General features: G+C 42.6%; 1 protein-coding gene across 2 annotated transcripts in view; it reads left to right on the top strand.

Moving 5' to 3' along the window:
- LOC106573092 (periphilin-1) overlaps nucleotides 1-17379 on the top strand; it is a 42332-nt gene that overhangs the window by 12468 nt on the left and 12485 nt on the right. The window contains exons 6-10 of one of the 2 annotated variants that reach the window (XM_014147786.3): nucleotides 6792-6893; nucleotides 7222-7433; nucleotides 7746-7784; nucleotides 11135-11208; nucleotides 12186-12329. In XM_014147786.3, the coding sequence (XP_014003261.2) occupies nucleotides 6792-6893; nucleotides 7222-7433; nucleotides 7746-7784; nucleotides 11135-11208; nucleotides 12186-12329 (571 nt within the window). The remainder of the gene's footprint in view (nucleotides 1-6791; nucleotides 6894-7221; nucleotides 7434-7745; nucleotides 7785-11134; nucleotides 11209-12185; nucleotides 12330-17379) is intronic. The other variant, XM_014147789.3, reaches the window with a different exon arrangement.

The raw sequence follows: 17379 nt of genomic DNA on the forward strand, positions 1-17379 counted from the left end.
ATGATTTGATATTTGACAGAGCAGTCTGACTGAGCGGTGGTAGGCAGCAGCAGGCTCGTAAGCATTCATTCAAACAGCACTTTACTGCGTTTGCCAGCAGCTCTTAGCAATGCTTGAAGCACAGCACTATTTATGACTTCAAACCTATCAACTCCCGAGAATAGGCTGGCAAGAACATCCAATAGTCATAGGTATATGAAATACAAATGGTATAGAGAGAAATAGTCCTATAATTCCTATAACTACAACCTAAAACTTAACTGGGAATATTGAAGACTCATGTTCAAAGGAACCACCAGCTTTCATATGTTCTCATGTTCTGAGCAAGGAACTTAAATGTTAGCTTTTTTACATGGCACATATTACACTTTTTCTTTTTTCTGCAACACTGTGTATTTGCATTACTTAAACCAAATTGAACATGTTTCATTATTTATTTGAGACTAAATTCATTTTATTGATGTGTTAAATTAAGTGTTCATTGTTCATTCAGTATTGTTGTAATTGTCATGATTACAAGTGTATGTATGTGTGTGTATATATATATAAGTGCTGTACCTAAGTCTATGTAAACTTCCGACTTCAACGTGTGTGTGTGTGTGTGTGTGTACAGTGCCTTCGGGAAATATTCAGTATTCAATTCCCTTGATTTATCCCACATTTTGTTATGTTGTTTGTTATGTTATGTTACTCTTCCTAGAGCTCGCCGCCCAGCCCAACTGAGTAATCGGGTACACACACACACAGTTGAAGTCGGAAGTTTACATACACCTAGGTTGGAGTCATTAAAAATAGTTTTTCAACCACCAACAACTCCCCAAATTTCTTGTTAACAAACTATAGTTTTGGCAAGTCGGTTAGGACATCTACTTTGTGCATGACAAGTAATTGTTTACAGACAGATTATTTCACTTATAATTCACTGTATCACAATTCCAGTCGGTCAGAAGTGTACATACACTAAGTTGATTGTGCCTTAAACAGCTTAGAAAATTCCAGAAAATGATGTCATGGCTTTAGAAGCTTCTGATAGGCTAATTGACATCATTTGAGTCAATTGGAGGTGTACCTGTGGATGTATTTCAAGGCCTACCTTCAAACTCAGTGCCTCTTTGCTTGACATCATGGGAAAATCAAAAGAAATCAGCTAAAACCTCAGAAACAAAATGTGGACCTCAAGTCTGGTTCATCCTTGGGAGCAATTTCCAAACGCCTGAAGGTACCACGTTCATCTGTACAAACAATAGTACGCAAGTATAAACACCATGGGACCACGCAGCTGTCATACCGCTCAGGAAGGAGACGCGTTCTGTCTCCTAGAGATAACGTACTTTGGTGCGAAAAGTGAAAATCAATCCCAGAACAACAGCAAAGGACCTTGTGAAGATGCCACTCAGCAAGGAAGAAGCCACTGCTCCAAAACCGCCATAAAAAAGCCAGACTACGGTTTGCAACTGCACATGGGGACAAAGATTGTACTTTTTGGAGAAATGTCCTCTGGTCTGATGAAACAAAAATAGAACTGTTTGACCAAAATGACCATCGTTATGTTTGGAGGAAAAAGGGGGATGCTTGCAAGCCAAAGAACATCATCCCAATCGTGAAGCACGGGGGTGGCAGCATCATGTTGTGGGGGTGCTTTGCTGCAGGAGGGACTGGTGCTCTTCACAAAATAGATGGCATCATGAGGCAGGAAAATTATGTGGATATATTGAAGCAACATCTCAAGACATCATTCAGGAAGTTAAAGCTTGGTCGCAAATGGGTCTTCCAAATGGACAATGACCCCAAGCATACTTCCAAATTTAAGGACAACAAAGTCCAGGTATTGGAGTGGCCATCACAAAGCCTTGACCTCAATCCTATAGAACATTTGTGGACGGAACTGAAAAAGTGTGTGTGAGCAAGGAGGCCTACAAACCTGACTCAGTTACACCAGCTCTGTCAGGAGGAATGGGCCAAAATTGACCCAACTTATTGTGGAAGGCTACCTGAAACATTTGACCCAAGTTAAAACAATTTAAAAACAATGCTACCAAATACTAATTGAGTGTATGTAAACTTTTGACCCACTGGGAATGTGATGAAATAAATAATAGCTGAATTTTTACTTGCATTAAATGTCAGAAATTGTGAAAAACTGAGTTTAAATGTATTTGGCTAAGGTGTATGTAAACTTCCGATTTCAACGGTGTGTGTGTGTGGTAAAATTGGCCGAATTTTTATTTTTTAATTTATTTATTTTAATTTATTTTTTATCGTTATCGGCTTTTTTTGGTCCTCCAATTATCGGTATCGGTGTTGAAAAATCATAATTGGTCGACCTCTAAGACAGTGCATTTGGAAAGTATTCAGAACCCTTGGCTTTTTCAAATTTTCGAACACAGCTGACATGAATGTCCTTGATTTAAAAAAAATATATACATACATTTGGCAAGATTAGCAAACTTAGGCATGACATGCCATCAACAAACGCTGACACGACACATCCAACTATATCTGACCAAATTATGAAAGACAATTGTAATTTTGAATTCTGTAAATTGAGTGTGGAAGAAGTGAAAAACGTATTATCTTTTAACAATGATAAGCCACCGGGGTCTGACAATTTGGATGAAAAATTACTGAGGATAATAGCGGACAATATATCCACTCCTGTTTGCCATATCTTCAATATAAGCCTACTAGAAAGTGTGTGCCCTCAGGCCCGGAGAGAAGCAAAAGTCATTCTGCTACCTAAGAATAGTAAAGCCCCCTTTACTGGCTCAAATAGCTGACCAATCAGCTATTTGTGTTTGACCAGATACAATGCTATTTTATAGTAAACAAATTGACAACAGACTTTCAGCACGCTTATAGGGAAGGACACTCAACAAGAACAGCACTTACACAAATGACTGATTGGCTGAGCCACACTGTTAGACTTCAGTGTGGCTTTTGACATTATTGATCATAGTCTGCTGCTGGAAAAACTTGTTATGGCTTTACACTCCCTGCTATAATGTGGATAAAGATTTACCCGTCTAACAGAACACAGGTTGTTCTTTATTTGAAGCATCTCCACCATAATCCAGGTAGAATCAGGAATTCCCCAGGGCAGCTGTCTAGACCCCATGAAAAAAGTAAATCTTTACTAACAACATGCCTTGGTGGCAAGGAATGAGTTAGTCCTAAATATTTCAAAAACTAAAACCATTGTATTTGGGACAAATCATTCAATAAACCCTAAACCTCAACTAAATATGTTAATAAATAATGTGGAAATTGAACAAGTTCAGGTGACTAAATTGCTTGGAGTAACCCTGGATTGTAAACTGTCATAACATATTGATACAACAGTGGGGAGAAGTCTGTCCATAATAATGCGCTGCTCTACCTTCTGAACTGCACTATCAACAAGGCAGGACCTACAGGCTCTAGTTTTGTCACACCTGTAATACTGTTCAGTCGTGTGGTTAGGTGCCACAAAGAGGAACTTAGGAAAATTGCAATTGGCTCAGAACAGGGCAGCACGGCTGGCCCTTGGATGTACACAGAGAGCTAATATTAATAATATGCATGTCAATCTCTCCTGGCCCAAAGTAGAGGAGAGATTGACTTCATCACTACTTGTATTTGTGAGAGGTATTGACATGTTGAAAGCACCGAGTTGTCTGTTTTAAACGACTAGCACACAGATTAGACACTCACTCATACCCCACAAGACATGCCACCAGAGGTCTCTTCACAGTCCCCAAGTTCAGAACAGATTTTTATAGGTGCACACTATTACATAGAACCATGACTACACGGAACTGTATTCCACTTCAGGTAACTGATGCAAGCAGTAGAATCAGATAAAAAAACGGATAAAAATACACCTTATGGAACAGCGGGGACTGTGAAGCAACACAAACATAGGCACAGACACATGCATACACACACATGATAACATACACACTATACACTCACGTACACATGGATTTTGTTGTAAATATGTGGTAGTGGAGTGTGGCCCAGAATCAAATCAAATTTCTTTATATAGCCCTTCGTACATCAGCTGATATCGCAAAGTGCTGTACAGAAACCCAGCCTAAAACCCCAAACAGCAAGCAATGCATGTGAAAGAAGCACGGTGGCTAGGAAAAACTCCCTAGGAAAAACTCCCTAGAAAGGCCAAAAACCTAGGAAGAAACCTAGAGAGGAACCAGGCTATGAGGGGTGGCCAGTCCTCTTCTGGCTGTGCAGGGTGGATATTATAACAGAACATGGTCAAGATGTTAAAATGTTCATAAAGGACCAGCATGGTCAAATAATAATAATCATAGTAGTTGTCGAGGGTGCAACAAGCACCTCCGGTGAACAGGTCAGGGTTCCATAGCCGCAGGCAGAGCAGTTGAAACTGGAGCAGCAGCACGGCCAGGTGGACTGGGGACAGCAAGGAGTCATCATACCAGGTAGTCCTGAGGCATGGTCCTAGGGCTCAGGTCCTCCGAGAGAAAGACAGAAAGAGAGAATTAGAGAGAGCATATTTAAATTCACACAGGACACTGGATAAGACAAGAGAAATACTCCAGATGTAACAGACTGACCCTAGCCCCCCGACACATAAACTACTGCAGCATAAATACTGGAGGCTGAGACAGGAGGGATCAGAAGACACTGTGGCCCCATCCGATGATACCCCCGGACAGGGCCAAACAGGCAGGATATAACCCCACCCACTTTGCCAAAGCACAGCCCCCACACCACTAGAGGGATGTCTCCAACCACCAACTTACCGTCCTAAGACAAGGCAGAGTATAGCCCACAACGATCTCCGCCAAGGCACACACTTTGTGTGTTGTGAATTCTGTAATGAGTGTATTGTAATGTTTTTGAAATTGTATAACTACCTTCATTTTGCCGAACCCCAGGAAGAGTAGCTGAATGGGGAACCATAATAAATACAAATAACTTGTCATAATATGGTCATAACACTGTCATGATCAGTATATTTACAGCTGTTACATATGTATTTTTTTATGGCTGATGATGACACCTACATAAGTGTCAAAACCCACATTTATTCAAATGTATTTTTTCCCTGCCATTAAGTTTCCTTTTGTTTTGAAAGTTTGTTTCTTAAGTCCGTTGTTGTTGTAATGAATTCTTTTGTCATGTTTTTTCATCATATTTTAATTAACTTGTAGAAAATATACTTTATTACACTGTCATGAAGCATTATGACGATTCTTTCACTCTACTTGGACTAAGAAAATACACTTTATGACACTGTCAAGCATTATGACCATCCTATGTCACTTTATGTGGACTACGAAAATACGCTTTGACACTGTCATGAAGCAATATGACAGATTTCGTCAAATAAGCCAGATATGCCTATCACATACATGCCCTTATGTCAGTCATCAATCAAAAAGAGGGTGTCTTGTCCTGTACCTGAAATCTGCTCCTGCGTTCAACACTTATCAGCAACAGAGCATTGGATTGGGGGCATGTCTGACCTAACCCAATGCGCAATTACAATGATGATTTAATATATAAGACGGAGCTGCTCTTCCTCCCGGGGAAGGACTGCCCGTTCCATGATCTCGCCATCACGGTTGACAACTCCCTTGTGTCCTCCCAGAGTGCTAAGAACCTTGGCGTGATCCTGGACAACACCCTGTCATTCTCCACTAACATCAAGGCGGTGACCCGATCCTGTAGGTTCATGCTCTACAACATTCGCAGAGTACGACCCTGCCTCACACAGGAAGCGGCGCAGGTCCTAATCCAGGCACTTGTCATCTCCCGTCTGGATTACTGCAACTCGCTGTTGGCTGGGCTCCCTGCCTGTGCCATTAAACCCCTATAACTCATCCAGAACGCCGCAGCCCGTCTGGTGTTCAACCTTCCCAAGTTCTCTCACGTCACCCCGCTCCTCCGCTTTCTCCACTGGCTTCCAGTTGAAGCTCGCATCCGCTACAAGACCATGGTGATTGCCTACGGAGCTGTGAAGGGAACGGCACCTCCATACCTTCAGGCTCTGATCAGGCCCTACACCCAAACAAGGGCACTGCGTTCATCCACCTCTGGCCTGCTGGCCCCCCTACCTCTGAGGAAGCACAGTTCCCGCTCAGCCCAGTCAAAACTGTTCGCTTCTCTGGCACCCCAATGGTGGAACAAGCTCCCTCACGACGCCAGGACAGCGGAGTCAATCACCACCTTCCGGAGACACCTGAAACCCCACCTCTTTAAGGAATACCTAGGATAGGATAAAGTAATCCTTCTAACCCCCCCCCCCCTTAAAAGATTTAGATGCACTATTGTAAAGTGGTTGTTCCACTGGATATCATAAGGTGAATGCACCAATTTGTAAGTCGCTCTGGATAAGAGCGTCTGCTAAATGACTTAAATGTAAAAATGTAAATGTAATATGGTCCATTTAAGAAAACGTTATTTAACAAACATACTGTTGACAAGTAGGCTATCGTGTAATGAAATGTTTTGCCTGGTGTGGTTTTGTGGGTTTTGACACTCTTATGTAGGTGTCTTAACCAGCCATAAAATAATGCAATCAATGTCACAACCGGTCTAAATGTGTTATCAAATTGTATTGGTTACATACATGTGTTTAGCAGATTATTGCGGATGTAGAAGTGGAATGACACGGCAACTTCAGTTGTATACCGTTTTTCAAGATAAAAGGCATTACTTATTTTCTTCCAAGTCCAGCAATGACAGGTTATGTCAGCTGTTGACATATTATGACATGGTTATGATGCAGGGTGTCAAGTAAAGTGTTACAAAAGTCTATTTTATTTTAGAAATTTTAGGAACAGCAGCAGAGTGGGCTCCCACCCCAGCAGCAGAGTTCAAGTGATAGCTCCTCTCTCGAGGACCGTGTCTCCAGCCTACCCCAACCTGAGGTAGGCCCTCATGTACTTTGGCCGAGGGTTGGCCCATTCTTTCTAGTGCACTTAGTTAATAGACCAAGTGCCAAGCACCAATGGACTGACCCGGTGACTTCAGTTGTTGTATACTGTTTTTCAAGATCCAAGGCACTACTTATTTTGTTCTAAGTCCAGCAACTTCATTTTTTCATATCAAGTGGTTTTCTTCTTTCACTCTACACTTAGAGGTAATTAGAATCCAGGCGCTCATCATGTGTAGAGCCGTGGCTTTAGTTCTGTCATTGAGTGGACCTGAATGAATGGGCCCTTGAATCCCCTTCTCTCGCTCTCTCTGTTTTCTCAGGGAGAACCCTGAGGGTATCAGGCGGAGGGTCCTGGGCCCCTACCCTGCAAGTCCTGCCGGGGGCACCTACACTAGATTACGGGACCGCTCTCCCATTAGAAGGGATACTCCACCAATAACAGGCTCCATTCTCATGCGCTCCGGGTCCAACACCAGCAGAAGGAGCTACTCCCCAGACAGGGACCAGAAGGGCATCCCCTACCATCAGAAGAGTAATTTTGCAACCCAAATGGCACCATATTCCCTATATAGTGCACTTATTTTGACCAGGTCACATAGGGAAGCATCCTAAGTTTCTTTTGGTTTCTCTACTGAGGCATTTAGTTCAGCTGTCAATGATTTAATAATATCACATTTAATCAATCACTTTAGAGTCTGGCTCTGTTCCAGTGTCCATTCTAGCATATCACTTGGAATGAAGCAATGTAAAGGACGTGCATCCACTAGTGTGGATACTGTAACCTTGGTGTTTGTATCTGCTGTCAGTGATTTTGGTGACCTTTTTCTTTCTCGCCCCTCTCCAGGGTATAAAGAAGAGCCTCACAGCCAGGGCAGAGAGCCTGGTAAGTCTACACTTCATATTCCTAAAAGAAAATTGGCACGTTTTGAAGTGATGCTAAAACTAATATGTAGAGGCCCGGCCACTCTGAGAGGAGCATCTGTTTTCAGTGGAGGTGTGTATTAAATGGAGGTGCTGGAACATTTTTAATTACACACACACACACGCAGGTTCTCTAAGGCTGGGAAAAGAATAGCCTTGTTTTGAGGTGATTTGGCTTTTGATTCAAGGTCTAACCTTTGCTTGGCTTGCGCACTGAGCTAGCAGATGTCTTCGAGATCAAACCAGCACTCACTCCCTGTCCCATTACCTTCCCCTTTGAGTGGAGCATGCATACCGTTATGTTGTAGCCTAACTTTCTTTATGAGCTTCAAAAGGATTCAGTCAGGTCTTGCCAGGTCTCCCTTGTCATAGAGGTCTTCTGACCTCAATGGACAGCCTGGGTATGTAAAAAGACACCTATTACCTTTTCTCTGTGTGGATTAACCGGGAATCTGCGTAGGTTAAGTTAGGCCTACCTTCAATTGAAGTGGGAAGATTGAGATTAAGAATATTGGGATAGTATGAGAATAAAGGAAAGTAACAGGGAGTGTCCTTAAATATCCCCATGTCTAATGCAGCCATTTCACACTTTGTTTTTTGACTGAAGAAGTCCTTTCTCATAATCACTGCAGAGGGGTTTTAAAAGCCCTTATTTTCCTCCATTATGCTACTGTGTAAAGAGAGCACAGAGGAAGCCTTCAGTTTAGTGTGAAGAACCCCCCCTCCACCCCTGTATTTGGGCTGCATATTCTATCCCCTTTTGAAGATGCAGTAAAACACGTAGAAAACAGTTGTCCCTCCACCCCTGTCTGGAACACTAATTTGGCTAGGCCAACACATCAAAGTGCACAGAAAGAAACCGTTTGGGAGGGACGATAAGGAATGCACACCACACAGTGTGAGGTGAGAATCCTGTACGATGTCTCTGAGTGAGTACAATGGCTTAGCGAAAGCCTGCTGCCTATAGGTTATGGTTCAGGTTTTTACTTCCCAAATAGTATTTTTCAAGTACCTCTTGAAGAAGACTATTCTACACTATATATACAAAAGTATGTGGACAAATTAGTGGATTCAGCTATTTCAGCCACACCCGTTGCTGACAGGTGTATAAAATCGAGCACACAGCCATGCAATCTCCAAAGACGGACATTGGCAGTGGAATGGCCTTTCTGAAGAGCTCAGTGACTGTCAATGTGGCACCGTCATAGGATGCCACCTTTCCAACAAGTCAGTTCGGCAAACTTATGCCCTGCTTGAGCTGCCCTGGTCAACTGTAAGTGCTGTTATTGTGAAGTGGAAACGTCTAGGAGCAACAACGGATCAGCCATGAAGTGGTAGGCCACACAAGCTCACAGAACAAGACCGCCAAGTGCTGAAGCATGTAAAAATCAACACTCACTACCAAGTTCCAAACTGCTTCTGGAAGCGACTTCAACACAAGACCCAGCATCACTAATGCTCTTGTGACTGAATGGAAGGAAGTCCTCGCAGCAGTGTTCCAACATCTAGTGGAAAGGGAAAGCCTTTCAAGAAGAGTGGAGGGTGTTATAGCAGCAAAGTGGGGACCAACTCCATATTAATGCCCTTGATTTTGGAATGAGATGTTTGAAGAGCAGATGTCCACAATCTTTTGGTGAAGTATAGTCTAGCTTTCGTGATTAGTAGTGGGGTGGATAAACTGAATATGTTTACGATATTATTTTGGTCAAATATTATATTGATACTTTGACTCAAGTATCGATTTGTAAAATAAAAAATGTTTGTGTATGCTGAACCTGTGCAACACCTCTAGTATCTAACATCCTATAGCTTGTTCTCCATCTTCTTATGAAATAGTGAGCCGACATGTTTTTAGCTCTTTTTTTTTTTTTTACTTCCATTACTGATTTTAAAACTAATTTTCTCTCACGTTCTCTTGTCTCTCTGCAGCAGACATACTATATAGTAAGCAATATATTTGGAACATCAAATCGCAATGAAATTGCAGTCTCGAATTGCAATACATATAGAATCGTGAGTATCATGATAATACCGTATTGTGACGTGCCTGGCAATTCCCGGCCCTAATGATTAGACTATACAATATATCCTAACTTTTCTTTGTTTTGGATTGATAACACACAAAAAACAATTAGCCAATTTAAGCTGGCAGAAATACCCTGCTCTAATACATTGACTGTTGATATGGATTAGTCTTCTTATCCGCAGTCTTGCAGGGTTCTGTTTCTGACTTTCATTCATTCATTACCCGTTAGTGAGGTTTGATGTTTAATCTGCTTAGATTCCTTTGCTGCTGTTTAACTAATGTCATTACGTTTCTCTTTGATGGAACACACACAATCTTCTGGATGCTCCTCTTCTGGATTTGCAATTCATGAGCATCTGTCACTAATCATTTAAGTTAAACAGCAGCCTAGTTTCTTCTCCACAGATTCAGTGTGTCTGGCGAGTGAGTGTCATTCCAAGTTACCAGGTTTTCCTCAAAATGCAAAGGCCTGGTCTGTCATAGACAGAGAGTTCTATGTCTGTGCTACTCTGTTCTTTTAACACGGCAAATATCAATTTTATTATAAATTCAGCCTACAAACATTTTTGCCTAAGTAAACATCTCTCATTCAAAGAATCATCTGTTAATAGTATCATAGGAAATCCAGCACTCAATCAATTTCAAATTTTGCTGCATTTTGAACCAACAAACAACTTTTTCATGGGTTACTTGGAATTGTTTTCATAAAACTTCCTGGAAGAAGTGTGTTTTTAATTTCACCTTGGCTCAGTCTCATCGCCATGGGAATAAAAACAAACATTTCCACCCAGCCATATTTGTTTTTTTATAGACATATTGGAGCCGGCGGAGCACAATATTTCAATTTAGTCACAGCTGAACTTGTCGACCGCTATTGTGCAAGCTATTCCAACAAGTTCGTAAAATTAACAGCGATTTGTCTGGGCTCTGCTTGTCGTCAGTCCCGTAGCAACTTGTCCTATCCATTGTTCACTGTACGAGTGCAATGAGTGATTGCACGGTGGATGACTATATAGAATAAGTGGTGGTAGTTCCCCAGTGTGTTTTTTAATACTGAGAGGATTTAAATGGAATTGTACTGCGCCTGGTGGCCCTGATTTTTATTTTGAGTGCCCTCCTTTTTCTTAAATGTTTCCTTTTTTGTTTTACAATGCTTCTTAGTTTACTGTGTATGCATGAGTTGTGAGGGTTTCTGTTTGACTGTTTTCTATATTTTTCGTCTCCTTTTTCTTTCTCCTTCTGTCCCCCTGTCTCTTTCTTCATTCCTCTTCTCCTTCACTCCACAGATAAGCCCAGGTTGCTAGGCCACACAAAGAGTGCCTCCCTAGACGGTTCTCCACACAGCGCTGTCTCAATCAAGGTACGACTGCGTAACTGTCAGACGTAGCTCACTGCTCCTGATTCGGCTCAGCCTCTCAGTTGATAGGATCATTCATTCATTAGGCCTATATTAAAACGATAGGCTACCTGTCATAGTAGTAGCATACCCTTTTACTAGTGTTATACTAGTCCTAAAAGGTAGAAGAATCTCTTAAGACCTGCACAACTGTTTTACGTCACTTGGTTGGATTATGGAATTCCATGAGACTCAATACATAGTTGAAGTCCGATTCGTTACTATACAGGCTATTTTTCTTTTGTGTCATCGTTTCAACATTGACCATCACATTTCACATGCCTTCCTATGGATACATAATTTATCAACACAATTCATTGCCCTGTCATGGTGTATGGAATCTGTTGCAAATCCCTGTTCATGTCATTCATTCTAGAACCCACATCGCAGAGGAACAGTTGATGTACCTTAAGTGGCCTGTCTCTTTTTGTGGTCTGATGAGGTCACGATAGATGAAGACTGCGTTCACCATGCATGACCCATTTCCTTGCCATGGATGAAAGCTTTCTGGATTCTGTAAACTAAAAGTAATGGGCGTTTCAAAAGTTGTTTGTTTTCAATGCTAACGCGGTCACAAAAGGCCTCCTCTTGTTCAAATTGACACTCGGAGATGTTATGTTTTGTGTCTCATTTCCCTTTTAACACTAAATGATGCAGTATGATGCGCTGACGTCGGTGGGCGTGGGCCTTCATCTTCAGCTGTCGACGGTCTTTGATCAAAGATGTTGAAGGAAAAACATTCTAGATCACTGTTGAGATGCTGCATGCATATTAAAGCGTTTTGATGTGCTGAAAAACAAAATGACAGCAACAACCTCGTTGACTCTAATCAGTGTTGCCCTCACATGCTTTGAATTTGAAACCTGAATCAGTTAAGCCATTTGAACTGCTGTGTCCTGCCTGGCACTCTAACCCATTAGCTTTAACCTTTACCCTCCCAGGAGGAACTTGACCCCACCCCAGCCCTGCTAGCGGAGCCGGAGAACACAGTGCCGGCCAAGGATGAGACCGACCAGACACAGAAGGCCAACTTCAAGACACGGCGCTCTCAAGCCATCGCAGCTAAAGCCCTGGAAATTGAGAAGGTAATAAGAGGTCCCACTATCCAACAACACTCAACTGCTAGCTAGTCATTCTCTGCTGGCTGTGTGGTAGAGTCCTGCATCGGGTTGGATACCAACGCTTCCCAGCGGTTGACCGGCAAAAAAATCACCTGGTTTGGAAGGATTTTTGTGTCATTGTGGACAAGGACAAAAAGCCGGTAGATGGATATACAGCCAGTAAAAAGTGCAAGCAGGTATTTGTTTACGATAGGTAAATTCAGTTTAATATTAGTTAATTGTTAGGTTAATTCAGGCTTTCGTTCATTTAGACCATATGCAGGCCATATGTCTAAAAACGGTACGCTGGTAAAGGTTTGACTAGCCTTTTTATCCAAATGTTGAATAGACATGTAGACAAATTAATTCATGCAGAAAGGGGAATAATAGCCTACTACTCTGGAATCATAAAAACAATTAATGAAATTTGTTATTTGGCGGGTCACTGATCGGCTCTCGGAACAATTCTATGCAGGTGGGTCAGGTTGCGTAGAAAAATCTGTCCTGATTTAGGGATGCTAACTGTTAATCGGTTAGCTGCTGAAAATACATTTGACCGGTCATCCTTATCAGTCTATAGGATCATTTGCATAATTTTGTGGAATTCAATTGGCACGTTTGTATTTTCGTTACAGGCCATGCATCTAATTTATCACACACACCACACACACACACACACACACACACACACACACACACACACACACACACACACACACACACAGCATACAGAGCCTAGTTTGAGGAGTGGAATAGCCTACCACCTGTCAGACAGTGTGAGAGTAGCTCCTCAAAGTCTGTTGGCTACTGGAGTGAAACCTGCTTTTGCATGCTCAGTCATTGCGCAACAAATAACAATTCTGAATGCAATCGCGTGTTAACTTTGGTGGCCACGATTTTAAAAGGAGCTATTTTTATTTCTCAATTTCAACTCGTAATTAAAGCGCGCCTCCCATTCGGGTGTGTAGGCTATAGCCTGCCTAGCATTGACTACCAGCGCGTCACCCACCACTTTGCAATGTGTGCTTGAGGCAGTAGAATTGTTTGAAACCTGAACGATTTACTTTACTTCAAATAATGAGGCATGTCTTACCTTGCTTCAAAGTAGCCTTGCGAAAAATCCATCTGTAGAAACATGGAGGCAATTATTTTATAAAGACTTCCTCATGCCATTTAACCAGCATTTCTCTCCTGTTCTATTGATTTTCATATCAACTTCATTTTGTTGTCCAGAAGCCAAAGCTACAATCCTAGTCATATTAGCAACCTATCATTGCAACAACCATTAGATTTCCCCTCTTTCTACATGTCTAACAGAGATTTTTATCTCTGTCACAACTGTTCGCATTAGGTTAAGAGCGGTGTTTTCCGCAAATTGCATTTTGGCAAATGTTTGAAAATGTTTTATTAGCTGCTTCATCACAGAGGTTGCATGTTCAACAATGGACTATAGCCTTTTGAACTGTTAGACGATAGGCTTGCTATTGTTGCATGTTCCCAGTAAGCTCTTAATGAAAAATGTCTGGTCCGTGTATGCATGCATAGTATCAGAGAGGAAGAGGCAAAGTGAGAGGTTTTTCTTTCGCTAAAATCTGTCCAAAATAAGCCCAATACGTTTCTATGGGCTTGTTTTGGGCCTAAGCTTGTCGCCTGCCTTCCCGCCTAGAGCCGACTTTCATTGTTAGCGCGGAAACATAAGCATCGCGTCATTATATACAGATCTCAAATAGTACTTTTCTGTTGGTCACGTCATTTTACTATTTTGAAAAAATGTAACCGTTTGTTGACCGGCAGCAAAATTTAGTCGGCAGCAAAATGTACAAATTTGCAGCCCAAGTCCTGATGTCGGATATAAGGTGGGGCTTGGAATTGATGTGGCCGGCGTGGGACGGGTGTGACTCCAAAGAACTGACCCGTGCAAGAATGCTATCTCTAGTCCGACTCCTAGGCCTGAACCTTTCCCTCCATCTGGATTAGTGGCTCTCTGAAGCCCTATTGCCTGCATATGGTGGCTTGGGAAATGTCATTTTGATTTGGGGGAGAGAGAGAGAGCACAGGGAGGGAGGATGAGTTGGCAGGAAGGACTTAAGCGTCTCAGGTTGTGATGCTCAGGTTGTGATGCTCTACACAGGGCCTGCTATTTGAGTCTGCCTGCCCTGCCCAGCCCTTCCCTACATACACACACACACACACACACACACACACACACACACACACACACACACACACACACACACACACACACACACACTGCACTACACTACCACTTATCTGTTCCCGTTAAACCAGGGCAGGAATTGCCCTGCAGGGTTCTGGCGGGCCACCCACAGTGTGGGTACTTCTTTTGGCATTACAAACATGCTTACGCACACATAGCACACATGCTTACCCTGCCATTTCCTAACCAGGTTACAGCAGCAGTTGTGTGGAGAGGCACTGGCTTGTAACATCTATATTGACCTTAGCCAAATGCAGTCTGATCCCCATCCCTGTACAGTGGAGGACCAAGCCAAACTCACCAGACCAAACGGAAACCAAGATGCATGGGGATGGAGCTGGGTTTGCATGGGGATGTGGCCGGGGTACAGGGCTGGGGATGGGAATAGAGATGTGGCTAACACTAGGGATGTGGTTGGGGCAGAAAGTCTGCAGCTGGGCATGGGGATAGTGTTTGGGATAGAGCTGGCGCTGGGTGGCTGGTGCTTTGACTGAGGATGGAGCTGGGCGCTGGCACGAGGTTCATACCTCCATTGAGGCTGATTTAGTTTGATGGCTCCTGTCCATAGCTGTTTATTCAACTCCACATGGCGGGACGAGACTGTCCTTTACCACCCTTGCGCCATGAGCACTCACTCCTGTATCTGATACTGATCTTCAGAGGAGGCTGTTTTTGAATGAGCACGTTTGCAGTAACGCTGAAGGATGAGGACTAGAAATATACACAACTCTCCATATGATTTGGATACTCAGTGGGGTCAGTCGTGTCGGGAGATGTTTATGTCTGGTTCATGTTCTAAAAATATCTCACTGTAGAGCTACCGTACCTACGTAATATGCGGCCGATTACGGGCTAGGAAAGCAAATGAGAATGCCAAGACATTTATTAATGCTATGTTCCAGTAACTTCCTCTTGAAAGGCTCCTGTGTTACATTAGAGGAATTACTCTTGAAAACGACAATCAAATTCAGCAGAAAACAAGCTAGCAGCAACCCTTGAACTTGTAAGCCTGTATCCCATCTTCTCCAATTTGGTTGATGGTACTACACTGTAAAGCATTAGCCTACATGTTTTCCTCCGATTTTTGGAGGATGGATGTACGACTATTTACATTTTGGTTAGAAACCTAGATTAAGTGTCAGAGAAACTATTTAATGTAATGGGAGTATTGAGAAGTTGCTGGCAGTGAAGTTCAGTGTAAACTAAACTTATCCATTTTTTCCCTTTTAGTCCATCAGATGAAGTCTGCTTCCCAAATGGCACCTTATTCCCTTTACAGTGCCCTACTTTTGACCAGAGTAGTACACTATAAAGGGAATAGTGTGCCATTTGGAACGTAGACTAAGCGGTCCAGTCCGGTCTGCATCCAGTCCAGGCTGAGTGATTAAATGGCTGTTTTAATGATATCCTCTGTGTACCAGGCCCTCCAGTCATTACATCCACTCATTACTCCACTTCCCTTATTAACTCAGGACCCCTGCCTCTCTGCCTACATCAGGGCTCATTTGAGCAGAGCTCCAGTATAGAATCACAGCTTTGTATGTATAATCTCCTAAAGACGAAACCCCCAACTCTGTATCTGTTACGCTTACACGCAAGCGAACACACACACACCCACTGTACCCCTCTAATTCAGACCTCCATGTCCGCTCCAAACGCCCCCTCATCCCTTCTTCCCTTTTCTCAGCCATGGCTTCTTAACCCGTCCTGTGTGGCCCTACCTCTCTCCAGTATCAGGTCTGGAGATCAGTCCCTGGCTCCCTCCGTTGGGAGATGGGGAGGGAACCCAGGAAAAAAACACACACACACACAGAGCAGGTTCAGGTCAAGCCACCCTTCCTGTTTGGTTAAGTAACCAGGGACCGGTTCTGTCTGAGAGTTCACAGTACAGTTTGAGGAAACACTACTCCCTAAATACTCTCTATTGTTACAAATACAGCGTGACACTTCCTCACACATGCAGTGAAACGCTCACTCCAAGTGTGTGTGCGTCCTTAATAAGAAACAGTATTTTTGAAGCTCCAGTGATGTCGAGGGAAATTATTTTATTTTGAGGCCCTTTTTTCACCCATTCCCACTTCTTCCTCAAAACTTCAAAGCATGTAGAAGAAGTCTGTGTGTGCGTGCGTATATAGGAAGTACATTTGTAAAAATGTAATCAGTGTCAACACACTGTAGAAAAGTTTAGGGAAGGTTTTCTTTTGAAAGATGGCAAACATAACTCTAAGTGAATGGTGAGTAGGGCTGTTACGGTGACTGTATTACCGCCACACAAGCGGTCACGAGTCATGACCGCAGTCAAATTCCACGTGACCGTTTAGTCACGGTAACTAGGGTTCTCCAAGCTCTGATCCTGGTGATGGTCATTAGTAGCCTACCAAACCCGCTAACTGCCTGCTACTCAGCTCTCTATTGTCCCTTTAATCACTCTGACATCAATGCAAATGTGATGAAAAATCCAATCAAACACTTCATGAGAGTCCATGAATTCATGTTGCACAACATTTCTATATGCTATGCAATAGCGTAAGAAATGTTTTGATGCCCTTTATTAAAAAGAGGATCCCATCAGCTGTCTATAGGCTAGGCCTACTATATTTATTTCTCAACTTTCCTAATATTAAGCACTTTGCTTTGTTTTACAACAGGACTATAGCCTACCTGGCTGGCATGAAAATGCACTATGGAACGTGTCCTCCATTTGCTATTTAAGTGCATAGATGACATGTATTTTTTTCCCCCTGCCACCGTTCTGAGACAGGTGCTTGATAGTGGTCCATTCTAAATCAAAACAAATTTGATATATTATTTAGTGTA

This window comes from Salmo salar, chromosome 16, assembly GCF_965601325.2.
Source record: "Salmo salar chromosome 16, fSalSal1, whole genome shotgun sequence".
Taxonomy (NCBI): domain Eukaryota; kingdom Metazoa; phylum Chordata; class Actinopteri; order Salmoniformes; family Salmonidae; genus Salmo; species Salmo salar.